Source organism: Macaca mulatta, chromosome 12, assembly GCF_049350105.2.
Source record: "Macaca mulatta isolate MMU2019108-1 chromosome 12, T2T-MMU8v2.0, whole genome shotgun sequence".
Classification (NCBI taxonomy): Eukaryota; Metazoa; Chordata; class Mammalia; order Primates; family Cercopithecidae; genus Macaca; species Macaca mulatta.
The window spans coordinates 101,097,129-101,115,187 of record NC_133417.1 but is presented as its reverse complement, the minus strand read 5'-3'; the positions used below and the strand labels follow the sequence as shown (position 1 = coordinate 101,115,187).

At 37.4% G+C, this 18,059-nt stretch overlaps 1 protein-coding gene across 1 annotated transcript in view; it reads left to right on the top strand.

Annotated features, from left to right (window-relative positions):
• The window catches only part of STK17B (serine/threonine kinase 17b), a 38,299-nt gene extending 22,653 nt beyond the window's left edge, over positions 1-15,646 (top strand). The window contains exons 4-8 of the mRNA XM_015131912.3: positions 3,529-3,673; positions 5,681-5,807; positions 8,052-8,100; positions 9,852-10,031; positions 11,618-15,646. Coding sequence (XP_014987398.1) covers positions 3,529-3,673; positions 5,681-5,807; positions 8,052-8,100; positions 9,852-10,031; positions 11,618-11,900 — 784 coding nt within the window. The 3' untranslated portion in view covers positions 11,901-15,646. The remainder of the gene's footprint in view (positions 1-3,528; positions 3,674-5,680; positions 5,808-8,051; positions 8,101-9,851; positions 10,032-11,617) is intronic.
• Positions 15,647-18,059: the final 2,413 nt, after the last annotated feature.

The following is an 18,059-nucleotide window of genomic DNA, read 5'->3' as shown; positions in this document are numbered from 1 at the left end:
TAGATTTTCATTTAGCAAAGACTTTAAAACTTTCCTTCAAAATCAGTTCAACAAAAAGCCCCAAAATTCGGAAAGGCAAGACATTGGCTAGATTTGCAATTAATGTTTGTTGGTTCATTATAATAATAGCTGATATTGGCTGGGCGCGGTGGCTCACGCCTGTAATCCCAGCACTTTGGGAGGCCGAGGTGGGTGGATCACGAGGTCAGTAGATCGAGACCATCCTGGCTAACATGGTGAAACCCCGTCTGTACTAAAAATACAAAAAATTAGCCGAGTGTGGTACCATGCACCTGGAGTCCTAGCCACTTGGGAGGCTGAGACAGGAGAATCTCTTGAACCCAGGAGGTGGAGGTTGTGGTGAGTCAAGATTGTGCTACTGCACTCAGCCTGGGCAACAGAGCAAGACTCAGTCTAAAAAAAAAAAGAAAAGAAAAAAACTGCTGTCTATTGAATATTTACCATGTGTCAGACACTGTGATAAGTATTTATTGAAGTGATCTGCTTTAATTCTTCTAGGATCTTTTGTGCTCAATACTTTATGTGCATTAGCTAATTTAATTCTTAGACCACGAAGTAGGAGCTATTATATTATTCACATTACAGTACATAAACAGAGGCACATTTTGTCCCAGTTCAGCTAGCCTGGTTAGTGACAGAGCTAGAATGAAACCCGGGCAGTCTTGATTTCAGTAGGCACTCCTGTATGCTCCGTACTATCCTGTCTATTCCTAGGCACTAGGAATCGCTTTCCTTACTTTCACTTTACTTTCTTGTATTTTGTTTTTAAGTTTAGAATTGGAGGAGTGTTCTGGTTATTGAAGTAACTTTAGCGAATTTGTAATATAAAAGGTTGGTAAATAATCATAAAGTATTCAAGATTAAATTTCTTACCTAAACAATTTATGTTGCTGTACATATGAAGAATACACATCTATTTTTTATATATTTAGGGGGTGTAGATATGTAAATTCATATTTGATACTGTTTTCTAATCATTTCAAGTTATTTGGTCTGATTTTTATAAGATAGGACTAGATTATTAGTATTTATATCTTATAAAGTACTTAACAAAAAATATATTCTAAGAGAATCTAAAGGGTTCTTTCTTCATTTTCTTCTTTGCTTATGATTGCATTAGTACTATTACCTAATATAATATTATTTGTAATACTATTTTGAGTGTCTTTGCAGGAATGTATTTAGACCACTTTCTATTTTGAGAGGATTTGTATCATTGAAACTAAACAATATAACCGGAAAGGGAAGGAGTGATGATGTCACTGCCAGTCTGTGCCTGGGTTCCCACTCTGACATGCAGACCAAGGGCCTCTAGGCAGTCTGTATATTAATTATTCTCAAAGATTATTTCTTTTTTTAGATTAAAAAAATGTGAATTCCCAAAATTGTCTTTCTATACCTTATTTTGGAGTTCACTACTGTAAATTTAACAGCAAACTACACTTTTCATTACTCAGATTATCTTTATCATGATATGTTGAGGCAGATATTAAAATTAATGTCTCGGCCAGGCACGATGGCTCACTCCTGTAATCCCAACACTTTGGGAGGCCAAGATGGGCAGATCATGAGGTCAAGAGATCGAGACCATCCTGGCCAACATTGTGAAACCCCCGTCTCTACTAAAAATACAAAAATTAGCTGGGCATGGTGGCATGTGCCCGTAGTCCCAGCTACTCGGGAGGCTGAAGCAGGAGAATCTCCTGAATCCAGGAGGCGGAGGTTGCAGTGAGCCGAGATGGCGCCACTGCACTCCAGCCTGGCAACAGAGTGAGACTCCGTCTCGAAAAAAAAAAAAAATATATATATATATATATATATATATCTAATGAATTTACAACGAGTTTTGGTGGCTGTAATGGGGTTAAAGTGACATATATGTGATTGGAGCTTTCATGTGTATTCCCTATAAGCTGTCCTACAGTTTTTTTTCTGCAAAGTCAGAAAGTGTAAAGCAGCAAATCTTTGTGGCTTCTAACTGGCTTACTGTGTTTAGATTGCTCAATTGCAAATTATATCTGCAGTGTGAATGTCAGTCCTTGTGACTTTCAACTTGGGACTCAAATTTGAGCCCACCATTATTTTTTCTTCTTATGGTTCCCAACACTTATGACATATTTCTTCCTCTTGGCAGTCACTGAGACCTCTGAATCCCCAGTTTCAACCCCTCTAAAGAATCACCACCCATTCCATCATTCATTCATTCAACAAACATTACTGACCACCTACTGCAGTGCATGCTAGATACTGTTCTTGATGTGGTTGTAGCAGTGAACCAAAGAAGTAAAAATATAGTAATAGTATTTTCTAGAGTGAGTTCCTATTTTTCAAATAGAATATACTTGCGTATTCCCAAATATACCTTACAAATTTGACGAATAACTGTATAAATGTTTTTGCATGATCTGACTGACCAATTTTATCTTATTTAGATTTAATCCTCCCCCCAAAAAACCTGTTGATTTTATTGATATTTCTGCTTTATGGATGACCATAAGTAACTGACCCTAAGTTATATTTATTGCAGGTAAATAGAAGAGTTAGGATTTATGTTTCAATAATTCATTCCAAACCTAGGAATTTTTCACTGTGCCTTTTTCAGTATTCTTTAAATTTCAGTTCTTTAGAATTTATTTATTTATTTATTTATTTGCATTCTGGCCCCAAGTATTCTGCATGAAGCTACAATACAGGATGGTATTGGCTAAGAATGAAGATTCTTACTCATATTCACATTTGTTAACCTAATTATACTTGTTTCTAATGTAAAATGAGTGTAATAACCATGTACCTCACATGTTTGTCATGAGGCTCAAAATAGATGATATGTATCTAAGAATTCATGTATATGAAAACATACATATGTATGAATACATATAGATGTATATATATGAGAAGAGCATAAAGAGCTACTTTTTTTTTTATCTTTATTGCAGTGAAGGCAGGCTGCAACATTATTGGGTCATAAAGCAATTCAGTTTTATTTATTAATATTTAAGTATTAGTACCCAGAATTTGAAAAAGAAGTCACATCGCTTCTTTTCTTTTCTTTTCTGTTTTGAGACAGAGTATTGCTCTGTAGCTCAGGCTGGAGTGCAGTGGTGCCATCTTGGCTCACTGCAACCTTTGCCTCCCAGGTTCAAGTGATTTTCCTGCCTCAGCTTCCCAAGTAGCTAAGATTACAGGCAACTGCCACCACGCCTGGCTAATTTTTGTGCTTTTAGTAGAGATATTTCACCATGTTGGCCATGCTGGTCTCGAACTTCCAACCTTCAGTGATCCGCCTGTCTCAGTCTCCCAAAGTGCTGGGATTACAGGCATGAGCCACTGCGCCCAGCCATCGTCACTTATTTTTTTCTTAAAGATCTCTCACTTCTCTGCCCTGTCTTTAAGTGTAGTGTATTAACATTTATATAGTTGTATGTCTTTTACTTAACAGGTACAAAATATTTAAAAGTGTTCAGGTGAATGAATTTTCAAGTCTCTGTTCTTTGAATTTTATTTCAGTGCTGCAGGTGGAGAAATTTTCAACCTGTGTTTACCTGAGTTGGCTGAAATGGTTTCTGAAAATGATGTTATCAGACTCGTTAAACAAATACTTGAAGGAGTTTATTATCTACATCAGAATAACATTGTACACCTCGATTTAAAGGTAATGTAACATGTGATTTAAAGTAATGCAACATCTGTGTTGTTCTTCTGCTCTTAGTATGCCCAATTGCAAACTGGTATTAACAGGAAACAATGGTTGGTTCCTGGTTGTCGAGACTGCACTGGTGTGCTCTTTGCTTACCTGTGTGCTACATGGCCTTAATTTTATATTGGCAGAAAGGAGAAGACTGCATGTGTGAGCAGCTCAATTTACTGGGCTCTTAAAATGCATCATTCCTGTGTTCTAATCCTACATTAGATGGAATTATTATTCCATTCCATCCCACTCTTGCAACCACATCCTGGACCTTCTTATTTTAAAATGCCGTCTATCTCTGAAATGCTCAATTATGTAATCTCCATCCCTGAAAATAAATCCTGCTAATCCTTATTCATTTGCTGCTATTATTTTCATTCATTTTTGTCTTGAGATTTTCAGTCTTTTGGCTCCTTCCAGATCATTCAGGCTGTTTACCCAAACCCTGAACCTCTAGTCTCTGATCTCCATCTCTCATGTTATCCTTTTCTCCTTCTCCATCTCTCATGTTGTTATCCTTTTTCCTTATCCTTCCTCCATAGCCACACAAGGACCTTAAGATCTGAATCAGTCTGTCTCTCATTTCTTAAGCATTAGATTCTTCTATTTTTATGTGGTCTCCTTGCATGATCCTTTGGCTTCTACTACCACTTTAATAATAATAATAATTCAAAAATCTCCACCTGCAGCCCAGGCCTCTCTCTTAATTTCCAAATCCTCTTACCGCTTCTTCAAAAGATAAAACCCTGTAGTTCTGTTTTGGGCCCCACTATGGAGCCAGGGGGACAGTATTTACCATCTAGTATCCCTGCTATTTCCCCAACTGATAAAATATTGGAAAAGAAGCAACATAGTAAATGCCAAGATAATCATGCTCCCACCAGCTTCCTGTTGGGTCATTTTCCTGCTAACATCAACCCAAGTACATTACATAGCATCGCATAGCCCTTGAAGTCCGGGATGGCATATAAACCTGTGATTGACAACAACAGAACTAATTACCTTTACCTTTTCTCCTGTAATAGGCTCTGTGCTTTAATAATAAACAAGCATGAGATTGTCCCAAAATTAAGTGACTGTTATAATTCTTTGCACAGATTTTGGGAGCAGCACCTTGGCAAAGGTACGGGTTATGACAGCAGCAGGGAACTTTGTAATAGGCCGTGGGCCTGCGATAGTAGTAAAGCAAAGTCACGTGGTTCTAGGAGGCAGTGGGTGAGGTGTACTATGCCTCTTACTGTCTAAGCTAAAGCCAGGGAACAGTCAGACCCGGCTCATCCAGAATCATCACATTGTACTGAACCATTTTTCATTTCTGGAAATGTTTACATGCTCATTCCTTCATGCCTTCTTTAGTGCTGCTCCCTAGAGCACCTTTCTGTTCTTTTTTTTTTTTTTTTTTCCAATTCTTTAGAATTTATTTATTTATTTGCGTTCTGGCCCCAAGTATTCTGCATGAAGCTACAATACAGGATGGTATTGGCTAAGAATGAAGATTCTTACTCATATTCAAGTTTGTTAACCTAATTGTACTTGTTTCTACTGTAAAATGGGTGTAATAACCATGCACCTCACATGTTTAACTGCACCCAGCTACCCAGAGCACCTTTCTAACCAGCATACTCTTTCTCAGCTTAAGCATCATCTGTACTGCAAAGCCTTCTTGGAATTTCTTATTGACAGAATGAGGTAGTCTTTTTATTACTGAGTATTCTATATCTTAATCTTTCCATGTAACTTCTTTTTTCTTCAAACCTAGAATCCTTTTTGGGTGTGGTTTTGGCTTTATGCATCATTGAATAATAGTTCCTCCGAAGTAGTAAGTCAGTAAATGTTTGATGCATGACTCAGTATACTCAAATTATATTGACTCATGACTCAAGTGATGATTCCACTTAATATACCTCCCATCTGAGACTAGTATGCTTTTATTGTATATTACTTATCATGTTTTTGTTGTACTTTATTTAGCCACAGAATATATTACTGAGCAGCATATACCCTCTCGGCGACATTAAAATAGTAGATTTTGGAATGTCTCGAAAAATAGGGAATGCGTGTGAACTTCGGGAAATCATGGGAACACCAGAATATTTAGGTACGAATTTCCTTTTATTTTCTATGCCATTTTGAAATTTATTAAGTAAATGATACCTCTGTACAACTATATTTTAGAGCATGTAATTCGATTCAGTTAATAGGATTTAATTGGTTCAAGTATTTTGATACATTAAAACTTGGTTACGACACATTTAAATGAAATGTATTGAATAAAAGTATGAAACATGTACAGCAATTCAGGGGACACTGAATATGTAAGTGTACAAGTTGAACATTTGTGTATAAAGGCTTTGTACATAAGGAAAAAAGAAACGAGTAAGAGGGAAGTTAGGGAAAAAGAGAAAAATGGAAAAAGAAAAAATGCAACAGTCAAGTGGCCCATGATTGTCTTTGATGCCTGGCTGTTGGCTAGATCTCACTTCTATTTCTCTCTGGTCCCAATTCCAGAGCTGTTCGCAATACAGATATCTTCAGTTTAAACTTACAGGAATTGTTAGCCGGCCTCCCCATTTTTATTGCTGCTGCTTTAAAATATAAGGTTTTGCATAGGATTGTGAAAGTAGGGTTTTGAAGAGTGCCAAAAAGAACCTTTGATTAGGTAATCTGGGTATATTGTATGAAATCAACAAATTAGATTATGCATATGAAAGGTTTTTAAGTTGTATGAAGCAGCATATAAATTTGAAGTATTTTAACTTACAATCTTTTTACCTTTTTTTGTTTGTTGTTCATACTGACGTCCCCCTGTGGACATTGAAAAGATACAGTTAAACAGAACAGATGTGACTCAGCTAGGCAGCTGTCTTTTCCAAAAATAAAAAACAGAGAAAATTACTAACTTTTGAATGCTAACTGGGGTCCTAGAATAAATGAATGTAATTATTGGTAACACAGCTCACAGACGTATGTGAAAATGTTGTAGGTGGTTTAACAGAAGCTGACTGTATATGATTTAAAGGCTTTATTAATAAAAATGTTAGGCTTTAGGAAACAGTTTCTCTTTGGAGAAATTATGAAACCGTATTATGAAACAAACTTATTTTTCACTCATAAATCCTAGTTTGAACTCTACTAATTTGAAATAATATGGTAATGTTTAGAAAGCATAGAGAATTTATTTTGCACTTTTTTTGGCAAGTGAAGACAGCAGAAAATTAATCACTTTGGAAATTAGGTCCTTGATAATTTAAGAGGAATGTTTAATCCACTTGAAAATCTAGCATTTCTGGCCAGGTACGGTGGCTCACACCTATAATCCCAGCACTTTGGGAGGCCAAGGTGAGTGGATCACTTGAAGTCAGGAGTTCGAGACCAGCCTGACCAACATGTTGAAACCCTGTCTCTACTAAAAATATAAAATTAGCCAGGCATGGTGGCGCATGTCTGTAGTCCCACCTACTTGGGGAGCTGAGGCAGGAGAATCACTTGAATCCAAGAGGCGGAGGTTGCAGTGAGCTGAGATCATGCCATTTGTACTCTAGCCTGGGCAATAAGAGCGAAACTCCGTCTCAAAAAAAGAAAAAAAAAATCTAGCATTTCTGAGCAACAAACTTTGCTCATGTCATTGCAGATGCACATGATTCTATTACCCCAAAAGAAAAACCTAAATTAGTCTAATAAAATAATGCAAATTAATTCCAAAGTAATAAAACTAAATTATTTTTTAAATTCTAGCTTCTAACATTTTACTTTTTTATAATTGTTTTTTCTCAGATTAAACTTAATGAGTTTAACTACCTAGCCACTAGATACTCCAAGAATAGTATCCGTGTTTTTGAACCATCTGATCATATAATTTACTCAATATTAGGGATGTTTAAATGTCCAATCACAAGATAATTAATACTGTGCTAAATTTCTATCATCTTATGTCACTAGACTTTCCAAAATTAAATCCAGTTATAATTTTTTTTTTTCCCCCGAGATGGAGTCTCACTCTGTTGCCCAGGCTAGAGTGCAGTGGTGGGATCTCAGCTTACTGCAACCTGTGCCTTCCTGGTTCAAGGGATTCTCCTGCCTCAGCCTCCTGAATAGCTGGGATTACAGGCATGTGCCATCACACCTGGTTAATTTTTGTATTTTGAGTAGAAGCAAGGTTTCACCATGTTAGCAAGGCTGGTCTTGACTGTGACCTCAGGTGATCCACCTGCCTTGTCCTCTCAAAGTGCTGAGATTACAGGCATGAGCCATCATGCCTGGTCCCAGTTATAATGTAATATAAAGTGATTTTCTTGTTTTAAAATTTGTCAGTATTGAATTTAAATTTTATCTTCTCTTTCAGCTCCAGAAATCCTGAACTATGATCCCATTACCACAGCAACAGATATGTGGTAAGATTTTGTTAGTTACCTAAATACTTCTTTATGGAAAGTTGGGAAATGTATATTCTGAGATTCTTTTACTCCAAGAGTAAATAATAAGGCTTTCTTCAAAAGATTTTATTTGAATATCATTATTATGCTACAGGAAAATATTTACGTATCCATTCTTTTTAAATAATACTTAAGTTCTGAGCCAAAAGTATGGAAATAAATAGGAAAATCTCTCTCTGTGATGAAAACTCAGTTGAGTAAAAGAACAAAATAACTGCAGTACAGTGCTACGTGTTTTAGGATAAAGGTGAAATGCTTAATAAGCATAGAAGCAGCAGCAGACAGTCCATTGCTGGGCTCCACCTCATGAAGGGAGACATCTGATCTAGGTCTAAAAGAGTTGGCCAGGAGTGGTGGTTTAACACCTGTAATCCCAGCACTTTGGGAGGCCAAGGCAGGCAGATCATCAGGTCAGGAGTTCGAGACCAGTCCGGCCAACATAGCAAAGCCCCATCTCTACTAAAAATATGAAAATTAGCCAGATGTGGTGGCGCGTATCTGTAATCCCAGCTACTCAGGAGGCTGAAGCAGGAGAATCAATTGAACTGGGGAGGCAGAGGTTGCAGTGAGCCGAGATCATGCTATTGTACTCCAGCCTGGGTGACTAAAAAAAAAAAAGCTAGAAGAAGGTATTTGTTAAGCAGAATAATGAGATCAGGCCCACCCAAAAATGTACTTTTATGAGAGTACATCTCTGGGAAATTGTGAGTTTTTGTGGCTAGCAAAGAGAGAATATGATAGGGAATAGAACCAGAACTGATACTGGAGCTTCAGTTGAGACCGCAAAGGGGACTGACTCCACAGACCAGGTGGAAGGTTTAGACCTTTTCTGTGTTCTGTGGAACTGCTCATGCGTTTGCCCAGGAAAAAAGATGATATGGCTAAATAAGTTGGTGAAACATGTACTATATTGTCTTTTTCTGGCTCCTGGGCACCAGACTTACCATTAACATATTTACAGATTTTTTTTTTTTTTTTTTTGAGACGGAGTCTCGCTCTGTCGCCCAGGCTGGAGTGCAGTGGCCGGATCTCAGCTCACTGCAAGCTCCGCCTCCCGGGTTCACGCCATTCTCCTGCCTCAGCCTCCCGAGTAGCTGGGACTACAGGCGCCTGCCACCTCGCCCGGCTAAGTTTTTGTATTTTTAGTAGAGACGGGGTTTCACTGTGTTAGCCAGGATGGTCTCGATCTCCTGACCTCGTGATCCGCCCGTCTCGGCCTCCCAAAGTGCTGGGATTACAGGCTTGAGCCACTGCGCCCGGACTATTTACAGATTTTTAAATGTTTACAGTGAAAAAATTTGCCTGCCCAGCTTTGTGCTTCGCCAAACTTGCAGCCTCTATTTGCGCAGAACCTCTCTTTACATCTCACAAGTCATTACTTTGCCATTGGAAACCATTTAGGAAATGCTGCAGCAGCTTTGTGTATTCCACAGCAGGTATCTGTGTGAAGGATAGATGGTAGCAATAATATTATTTATTGAATACATTGTATTTATATAACACGTGCATTCCCTTGTATTCTCTTTCTGTGAGGCACACTTTGAGATCATTATTTTAGTTTTAATAATATAGGAACTTTGAAAAGCAATGTAAGTCTGTAGTTTAACCGTACCAGTTTTGAGGAGAGGAGTATGTTGAATGTCGATTATACTTTATATAAATGTTTAAAAATTAATATACATTTTAAGTTCCCCTCCCTTGTTTTTCAGGAATATTGGTATAATAGCATATATGTTGTTAACTCACACATCACCGTTTGTGGGAGAAGATAATCAAGAAACATACCTCAATATTTCTCAAGTTAATGTTGATTATTCAGAAGAAATTTTTTCATCAGTTTCACAGCTGGCCACAGATTTTATTCAGAGCCTTTTAGTAAAAAATCCAGAGTAAGTAATAATTTGTTTAAATATGATTACAGATTTGTTTAAATACTATTACAAAATAAATAATATATGCCTATCAAGAAAAGTATATTCTAAAATAGTATAAAATTATTAGAAGTATGCTCAAGTTCTAGGTAAAATGAAGAGAGAGGTGGTATGAGCAATCATTAACAAATACATAACTTCAGATACGAAATATACAACAGGAGATTTTGAAGTGAAGAAAAGATTTGAGTTATTTCTCTCACAACCCACTACTAATCTCTGAAATTACCTAAAATAATCAGACATAGAAATTTACAGTACACATGGCTGGTTATAAGACTTTATTGTAAATGATTTATAGTTAAATAATTTTACTTACATAACAAGTATCATTTACTGATTGTGAAATCTTGAAGGATTGGATGCCCTTTGACAGCCTTACAAAAGAAGCGAGTCAGCTGGGCATGGTGGCTCATGCCTCTATTCCCAGCACTTTGGGAGGCCACAGTGGCCAGATTATGAGGTCAGGAGTTTGAGACCAGCCTGGCCAATATGGTGAAACCCCATCTCTACTAAAAATACAAAATGTTAGCTGGGCATGGTGGCGTGCGCCTATAGTTCCAGCTATTCAGGAGGCTGAGGCAGGAGAATTGCTTGAATCTGGAAGGCAGGTGTTGCAGTGAGCTGAGATCGCACCACTGCACTCTAGCCTGGGTGACAGAGTGAGACTCCATTGCAAAAAAAAAAAAAAAAAAATTATTTGGAAAGCAGTTAAGCACCATCTTTCAAAATATAAAGACCCAGTAACTTTACTAGTAACTCATCCTATGAAAATAATTAGAGAAGCTCCCAAAAAACATTTTCTCAATATTCATTGCAGCATATTTATGATAGCAAAATGCTGGAAGCTTCAATGGGCATCTGGTTAAATAAATTATGGTGTATCCATATGGAAGAGTACTAAATAATACAGCTGTTAATAAATATGTTAACTCTGTACTGATGTGAAAAAAATGCTTGAAATGCATTATTGAGCGAGTGAAGAAAGCCAATTGTAGAAACGGAGTATGTGAAGCCGTCTGTGTGTGTGTGTATGTATGTGTGTGTATATGTTTGTGTGTATGTATATGCACATATATGTAGAAAAAATATCTGGAGGTGGGATGGGGGAATGAAAAAAAAAATTTTACTTTTTACCGTCATGAGAGATAATATGGTGTAATGCTTAAAAGCACAGACGCTAGAGTCAAAGTTCCACTTGACCATTTACAGGTTAGGAGATTTGGGGTAAATTTCAAGCCTCCTGGTACCCTACTTTGCATATTTGTTAAATGAGGGGAATAATAGTACCCATTTCGTTAGTTTCTTGTGATTGTTGAATGAGTATTTGAAGCATATAGAATAGTCCCTGGCATATAACTAAGCATTCAGTAAAAGTTAGCTGCTATTATCATTATTATTCTCTTCTGTACTATTTGGATTTTATATTATGAGTATGTTTTATTTTCACAATAATTAAAAAATATGTCTATAATCTATCCAACTGAAGACATTTTCAATTTGATTTTTAATTCTCAATTTTCTCTTTCTGCTTTCTTTCAAAGGAAAAGACCAACAGCAGAGATATGCCTTTCTCATTCTTGGCTACAGCAGTGGGACTTTGAAAACTTGTTTCACCCTGAAGAAACTTCCAGTTCCTCTCAAATTCAGGATCATTCTATAAGGTCCTCTGAAGACAAGACTTCTAAATCCTCCTGTAATGGAACCTGTGGTGATAGAGAAGACAAAGAGAATATCCCAGAGGATAGCAGCATGGTTTCCAAAAGATTTCGTTTCGATGACTCATTACCCAATCCCCATGAACTTGTTTCAGATTTGCTGTGTTAGCACTTTTTTCTTTGACTCATTTGGACTGAATTTGAAATTTTATATCCACTCCAGTGAGATTATGGTTTGTAGCTTCATATATGACATGTTTATATTGTAAATGCACTTTTGCATAGAATAATTTAGGGAGTGTTTTAATGTTAAATTACTAGTTGCTAGCATGTTATGGTTTCATATCCTGAGATAGCTCTGCAGATAAGAAAATATTTAAATATATGACAAAAAGTAAAATTGTACATGTATGTGAGTTTACATGTTAATGAAATAAGTTCAGATGAACTTATCACAATGTTTTGCATATCAACAAAAAAGTGGCTTCAGTTTTATTATGGTTGGTATAAACTGAACGCAAGACATTGGACTTTAAGGGGTTCTCTCTCTAAGGTGACTCTTATACCATGCCTTATCAACATAATTTGTTTAGGAAAGCATTATGAAGTTTAAGCCAAAGTAATTTCTACTTTACAGATGCTCAAGAGACATTTTACAATTGAAAATGTTTTTCAATTACAAATATTTTGAAACTGCATAAGATTTTCATTCTCTATGGTCTGTTATATGAGAGAGATCCTTTAACCAGAGCAAAGAGGGAGTTAGAAACCTGATCAGGGATATTCTTTACAAGTTGGAGCAGAGAAAAGAGTAGCATGGCTTCATTTTAACGCAAATGTCTTTTTCCTCCTCCCAACTTACTTGAGATCTGATAAGGTCTGGATGGAGATATTTGGTATGCAAGTGTAGAGTTTTTTAAACCTCCAGAATTTCTAGGTAGAAGATACTTAGGTAAAGTTAAATATTCTCTATTTTTAGGCAAACATATTTATTAATTGAATATAGAAGAAAATGTTGACACACTCAGACAGCTTACTGAATTTTAGATGTCTTCTGTATCTTAGAATACAAGTCAGTCATTCAGAGTTCTAAAAGTGTGCTTAAAAAATTACAGCACCGGTAGGTCTATTAAGACAGTGCCGGAGTCAGCAGTAGCAAGACTAATGTGATCATAAAACATGACGTTAGGCTCGTCTGAAGTTCTTGTGTGAAATTCCTAGTGAGTGAGGAGGCTCAGCTTAAAGCCATCTGCAGAGTGGCCCCTCATTGTGGTCTTTTGCTGGGACAAATGCAAGAAAGAGACTAGGGAGAGCAAAATGTTTGCTTATGGCTAGAGACTATATCCAGCCCTAATGATGGGGACACAGTCCTTTTTGGGTAATCTTTTATGAATTTTCACCTGATGACTGTTATATTGGTCTGTTATCATGTTAACTGTGATCTCATGACCGTGTTGCTGTATCAAAAGAAATATTTTGACAAACAGTAACAACAACGTGGTGTTCCCCCTTTAGACCTTTAACTTCTCAAAATTTTGGTAAGTTTCCAAATTCTTTAATAATAACTTTAAACCGTTTTGAATAACTGTCAGGTCACTTTATTTGACCACATGGTGAATTTCTTTAACATCTTTGGCATTTGTTAAGGAAAAGTTTTTTCTATTTGTATATGTGTGCACATGTGTGTATGTATAGGTGTATGTATATATCTATAGATAGATACAATACATTCTTTAGACAGTTTTCAAGATTCTTTGCTGTGGTATATTGTGCTCAACTCAGGTGCCAAAGGAGTTTTGTTTGTTGTTGTTGTTGTTGTTGTTGTTTTTGAGACGGAGTTTTGCTCTGTCGCTCAGGTTGGAGTGCAGTGGCATGATCTCAGCTCACGGCAACCTCCGCCTCCCAGGTTTGAGCAATTCTCCTGTCTCAGCCTCCTGAGTAGCTGGGATTACAGGCACATGCCACCATGCCCAGCTAATTTTTGTATTTTTAGTAGAGATGGGGTTTCACCATGTTGTCCAGGCTGGTTACAAACTCCTGACTTCAAGTGATCCACCCGCCTTGGCCTCCCAATGTGCTGGGATTACAGGCGTGAGCCAGCACGCCCGCCCAGGAGCTCTCTTCTTATGACATATAAATTATGACATTTATATTCTTTATATGACTTTATATTCTCTTCTTATGACATTTAAATTCTTTATGTAGTTTGTTGGTCCAACAAACCAGACATCATGTAATCTAAATTGAGCCCTTGTATATCTAAAACTGATGAGTTGTTTCTAAATTGTTGATTGTCCATTTACTTGCCTTTGGTATTAAGATAATGCAAGTAAAGCTTAGTAAGTCATTGGATAATGAGGAAATGATTATGTTTCTGAAGACCATATTGTATTTTTAATTTTTAGAGGAATTATGCCATCCCCCCAAAAATCAAGAAATATTTGAATTTTAAATTATAAGCTCATTTGTAAAAAGACACTTTATACCAACTTTCTCTTTCTCTGAAAATCTTAAAATAGTTTACATCTACCTTTAATTAGTAGAATACAGAGTTGTAAATTTCCATGCCTTTTTTCCTAACATTAAGTTTTATAGTAGAAAAGCAACTAGTGGTTGCACAAAGATATAAAAATCCAGTCTTTTTACAAAGGTGTGAATTTAAATAATTTTATTGATTGAAATATGAAAATAAACCAATCATTTAAGAGCTTTTTAGCAAATGATTCAGTTCTTACTCTTTTTCTCCCAAGATTGAAAAGCATAATGTATTTCTCTGAAGTAGGAATCTAGAGAGCCCCTATGAGTGGACAGATGTCAGTAACACTTGAACACATGCAAAGATAAGTGTTATATTGTGATATTTTAAAGTTTAATTTGCTTTTTGGGTAGGATCCCTAAATAGATAGGATTTTTAAATAGATGATATATACATGGCAATTACAATTGTCATTTTAATTATTTTCCCTACAATAAAAAACCTAGCTCTGAGCAGTGAAATTGTAATGGCACTTTAAAGGAAGTAAGCCGTTAACTGTTCTCTAGTCCAGCGATCCCCAACCTTTTTGGCACTAGGGACAGGTTTTGTGGAAGACAGTTTTTCCACAGGACTGGGGGGATAGGGGGATGGTTTCAAGATGATTAAAGTGCATTACATTTATCATTAGATTCTTGTAAGGAGCATGCAACCTAGATCCCTTGCATGTGCGGTTCACAATATGATTCGAGCTCCTTTGAGAATCTAATGCCATGGCTAATCTAACAGGAAGCTGAGCTCAGGCGGTAATGCTTGGCACCGCCCCCCCGCCCCCCACTTTCTGTGCAGGCCAATCATGGCCTGGGGTTGGGGACCCCTGCTCTAGTCAGTAATGAGATAAGGTACTTGTGCCAGAATATAAATCAACACATTGCTTCCTTTATTAAAGACATCTTGTTATTTTTAAAAAGTCAACTGAGCCAGTATGATTAGTGATGTAATTGATTTTCATTCTGGCACAAGCCTCTTTCATTCTGGACAGCTCACAAATAGTTAATGGGCCATGCTTTGAATAGCCTTCCTCTAAGCAACATTTATAAATATTGATATTTTATAACTGTTTACATTTCTTCTGTTTATTTTTGAATTTTCAGTTTGATATCTTGTCCTTATTCATTGTTGTATAAACAACTGTACTTTAATTTCAAGTAGTAGTAAAATTATTTGACTTCAGTTTGTGGGGATTATTATCAGTTTATAATTTTATAAAAGTAGTTTAAAGAATAATTGTAAATTTTACATAAATTACAACTTCCCTGCCATGGTTTATTAAATAATAATATTGCTTGAGGCATATAGACAGACATTATTATGAGTATTCCAGTAAGAAAACTACATCAACTTGATCATTCTGGCTAAAAATTAAAAAGCACTTTTTTATATCTGTGGTTGTCATTTATTTCAAAGCATTTCTAAATCTATTGTTCTTGAAAGTATGTCTGGATGTTCTATCCTTTGACATAGGTCATCTATGAACCCTCTTTGTGTCTAATAAACATATCTGTAAAGGCATGTAAATCTGAAAACAATTATTCACTGGCATCAAGGAATAATTTTTAGAAAATGTCAATGAATGAATTTAACTGTACTACATGTTGCACTACAGTGCACTACATGTTACACAAAACATGAATGAGGGATTCTTCAAGATATTTATAATCTGGTTGTAGACTAAGGAACAGTCAGTTCTCATTATGCATGGTAGTTATGTTCTATAAAGTTCCCACACTTTAGTTACTAATCATTGCTCCTTGGGGAAATACAGAGTTAGGTTCCTGCAAGGCTCTGTTCATAGCATTTTAAACAATTGATCAATACATAATTTTGTGTATTTCTATTTAATCGTACTTCATTTAATATATATTGTTGGTTCATTAACATTGAACTAACAGGCAATAGCACTGTAATTCATGCCTGAATGAACTTACCTAATGTGTTTTTGAGGGAGAAGGAAAGGAAAAATGATTGGAAAAATTCAGACTGCAGAAGCAGCCTGCCTGAAAAGTCACACAGCAATAGGCAAAAAATAAAACAACCTTGGGAAAAACTCAGGCTGCACATGGACAGGTAAGAAGATCAGGCTGTAAAACACAGATAAGCAACTCGGGCACAGAAGGAGGGGGCAAGTGTCCTGGGTAACACCAAGCTTCACACATACAGTGGGCCCCCGTAAAAACAGTGGGCCTTAATAAGCACACTCCTTTCCTTTAGGCACACTAAGATAGGGAAGCCAGAAGTGGATGTTGGTGGGGGATGTCCGCAGCTGCAAGAAAATGTCTGGGAATGCAGGAAACTCTCCCTCCCAAATAAGTGACACAAAGCAGCACACAGTAACAGATTAAGAGTCTGCCTAAGTGATCAAGGAATTGGGTAAAGGCTGATAGAAACTCTGCTCTATGCAGATAGCACACCTGGTCCCAACGAAAGCTTCAGGCCCTAGGAAGATAAGATGCCCCCTTCCTCACTAGCCCATGTATAAAAACCGTGACATTTTTACTGGAAACCCGCTGGGGACCCCTCTCTGACAGCTGTTCTTTCCTTTTGCCTATTAAACTCTTGCTCCAGTTTCTGTGTGGGTTTGTCTGCAACCTCAATTTCCTTGGCCGTGAGACCAAGAACCTTGGTATTTACCCCAGATAATGAGGCTGCTTCTTTTTGGGGGCTCACCCAGGCTTTGAAAGTGAATTCATCAGAAGGGTAAGGTAGCAGACTCTCTACTTTCACTTCCGAGGCTTCTCATCCTCAGTTTTTATTCTCTCAAAGAACTATCAAAAAACGAGGCATCTGTCTGCTGATTAATGAGCCACAAGGGCTAGCTGCTGGTCTTAAAGATTCAAATGTCAGGCTTGCAGGGGAGGACTTGTCCATCCCCAGTGCCCTCAGGGTGCTGGGAATGTTGGCTCTGTCCAAACCAGTTTTCTGTCACAGAGAACTTTGCTGTTGCATGGGGCTGGAAGAGGTCCTGGAGCAACTGAGAATTTCTGACCATGGTTACTCCTGGACTGACCCCAGCCTCCGATTGCCCAACCAGGTGTTGGCCATAGGATCACCAAGCTTTCCTATGTAAACTTTAGTTTTCTCCTTTCCTTTCCACAGTCACTGTGTCTCTTATGCTCTCTCTCTATGCACTGCTGCAGGGGTTTTTACATCCTGGGGAAGTAATTCAATTAGGCAAGTTTAGCAAGCACCTTAGCAACCAGGAATGCAGGTCAAAGGATTGCTGTTTTTGTGACTTTCTACAGACAGGAGGACTTCATAACCCACATCTCAAAGACTACTTAACTCCTAATGACAGCACTTCCTGGGGTTGGGTAGGAGGTCACACCCTGCCAGTGAACATCTCTCTTTCCATCCGGGCTGTTTCCTTTCCCACATGAGGAGCTAATACTGCCCAGTCAGACTGGATAGCCCCTCTATGAGACAAATTAACTTTCTCCTGCTAGGAGGTATGCTATGGGAACAACTTGCCACATGTCAGACTTCACTCTCTGTCCTTTGTTTAGAGGGCATATGGAGGCAAAGTTACTGCCTGGTATTTTGAGGCTTACATAGCCACCTAGTGGAATGAGAATCCTCTCCCTGGGTGACCTGTATGCCCTTTGCCAAATGCCTCTAGTTTTCCAGTTCTTCTCTTTTTCACATCTGCTAGAGACCAAACGTTATGCCCCCTCTGCAAGCAGGAGATCTCTGCTTTCAGGAGTGAGGAGAAAAATGTCCTCCAAAACCAAATTTTAGTCTCAATACTCTCCATTAACAGGAAGGCCACCAATTGACCCTTATGTTCTCTTGAGACAC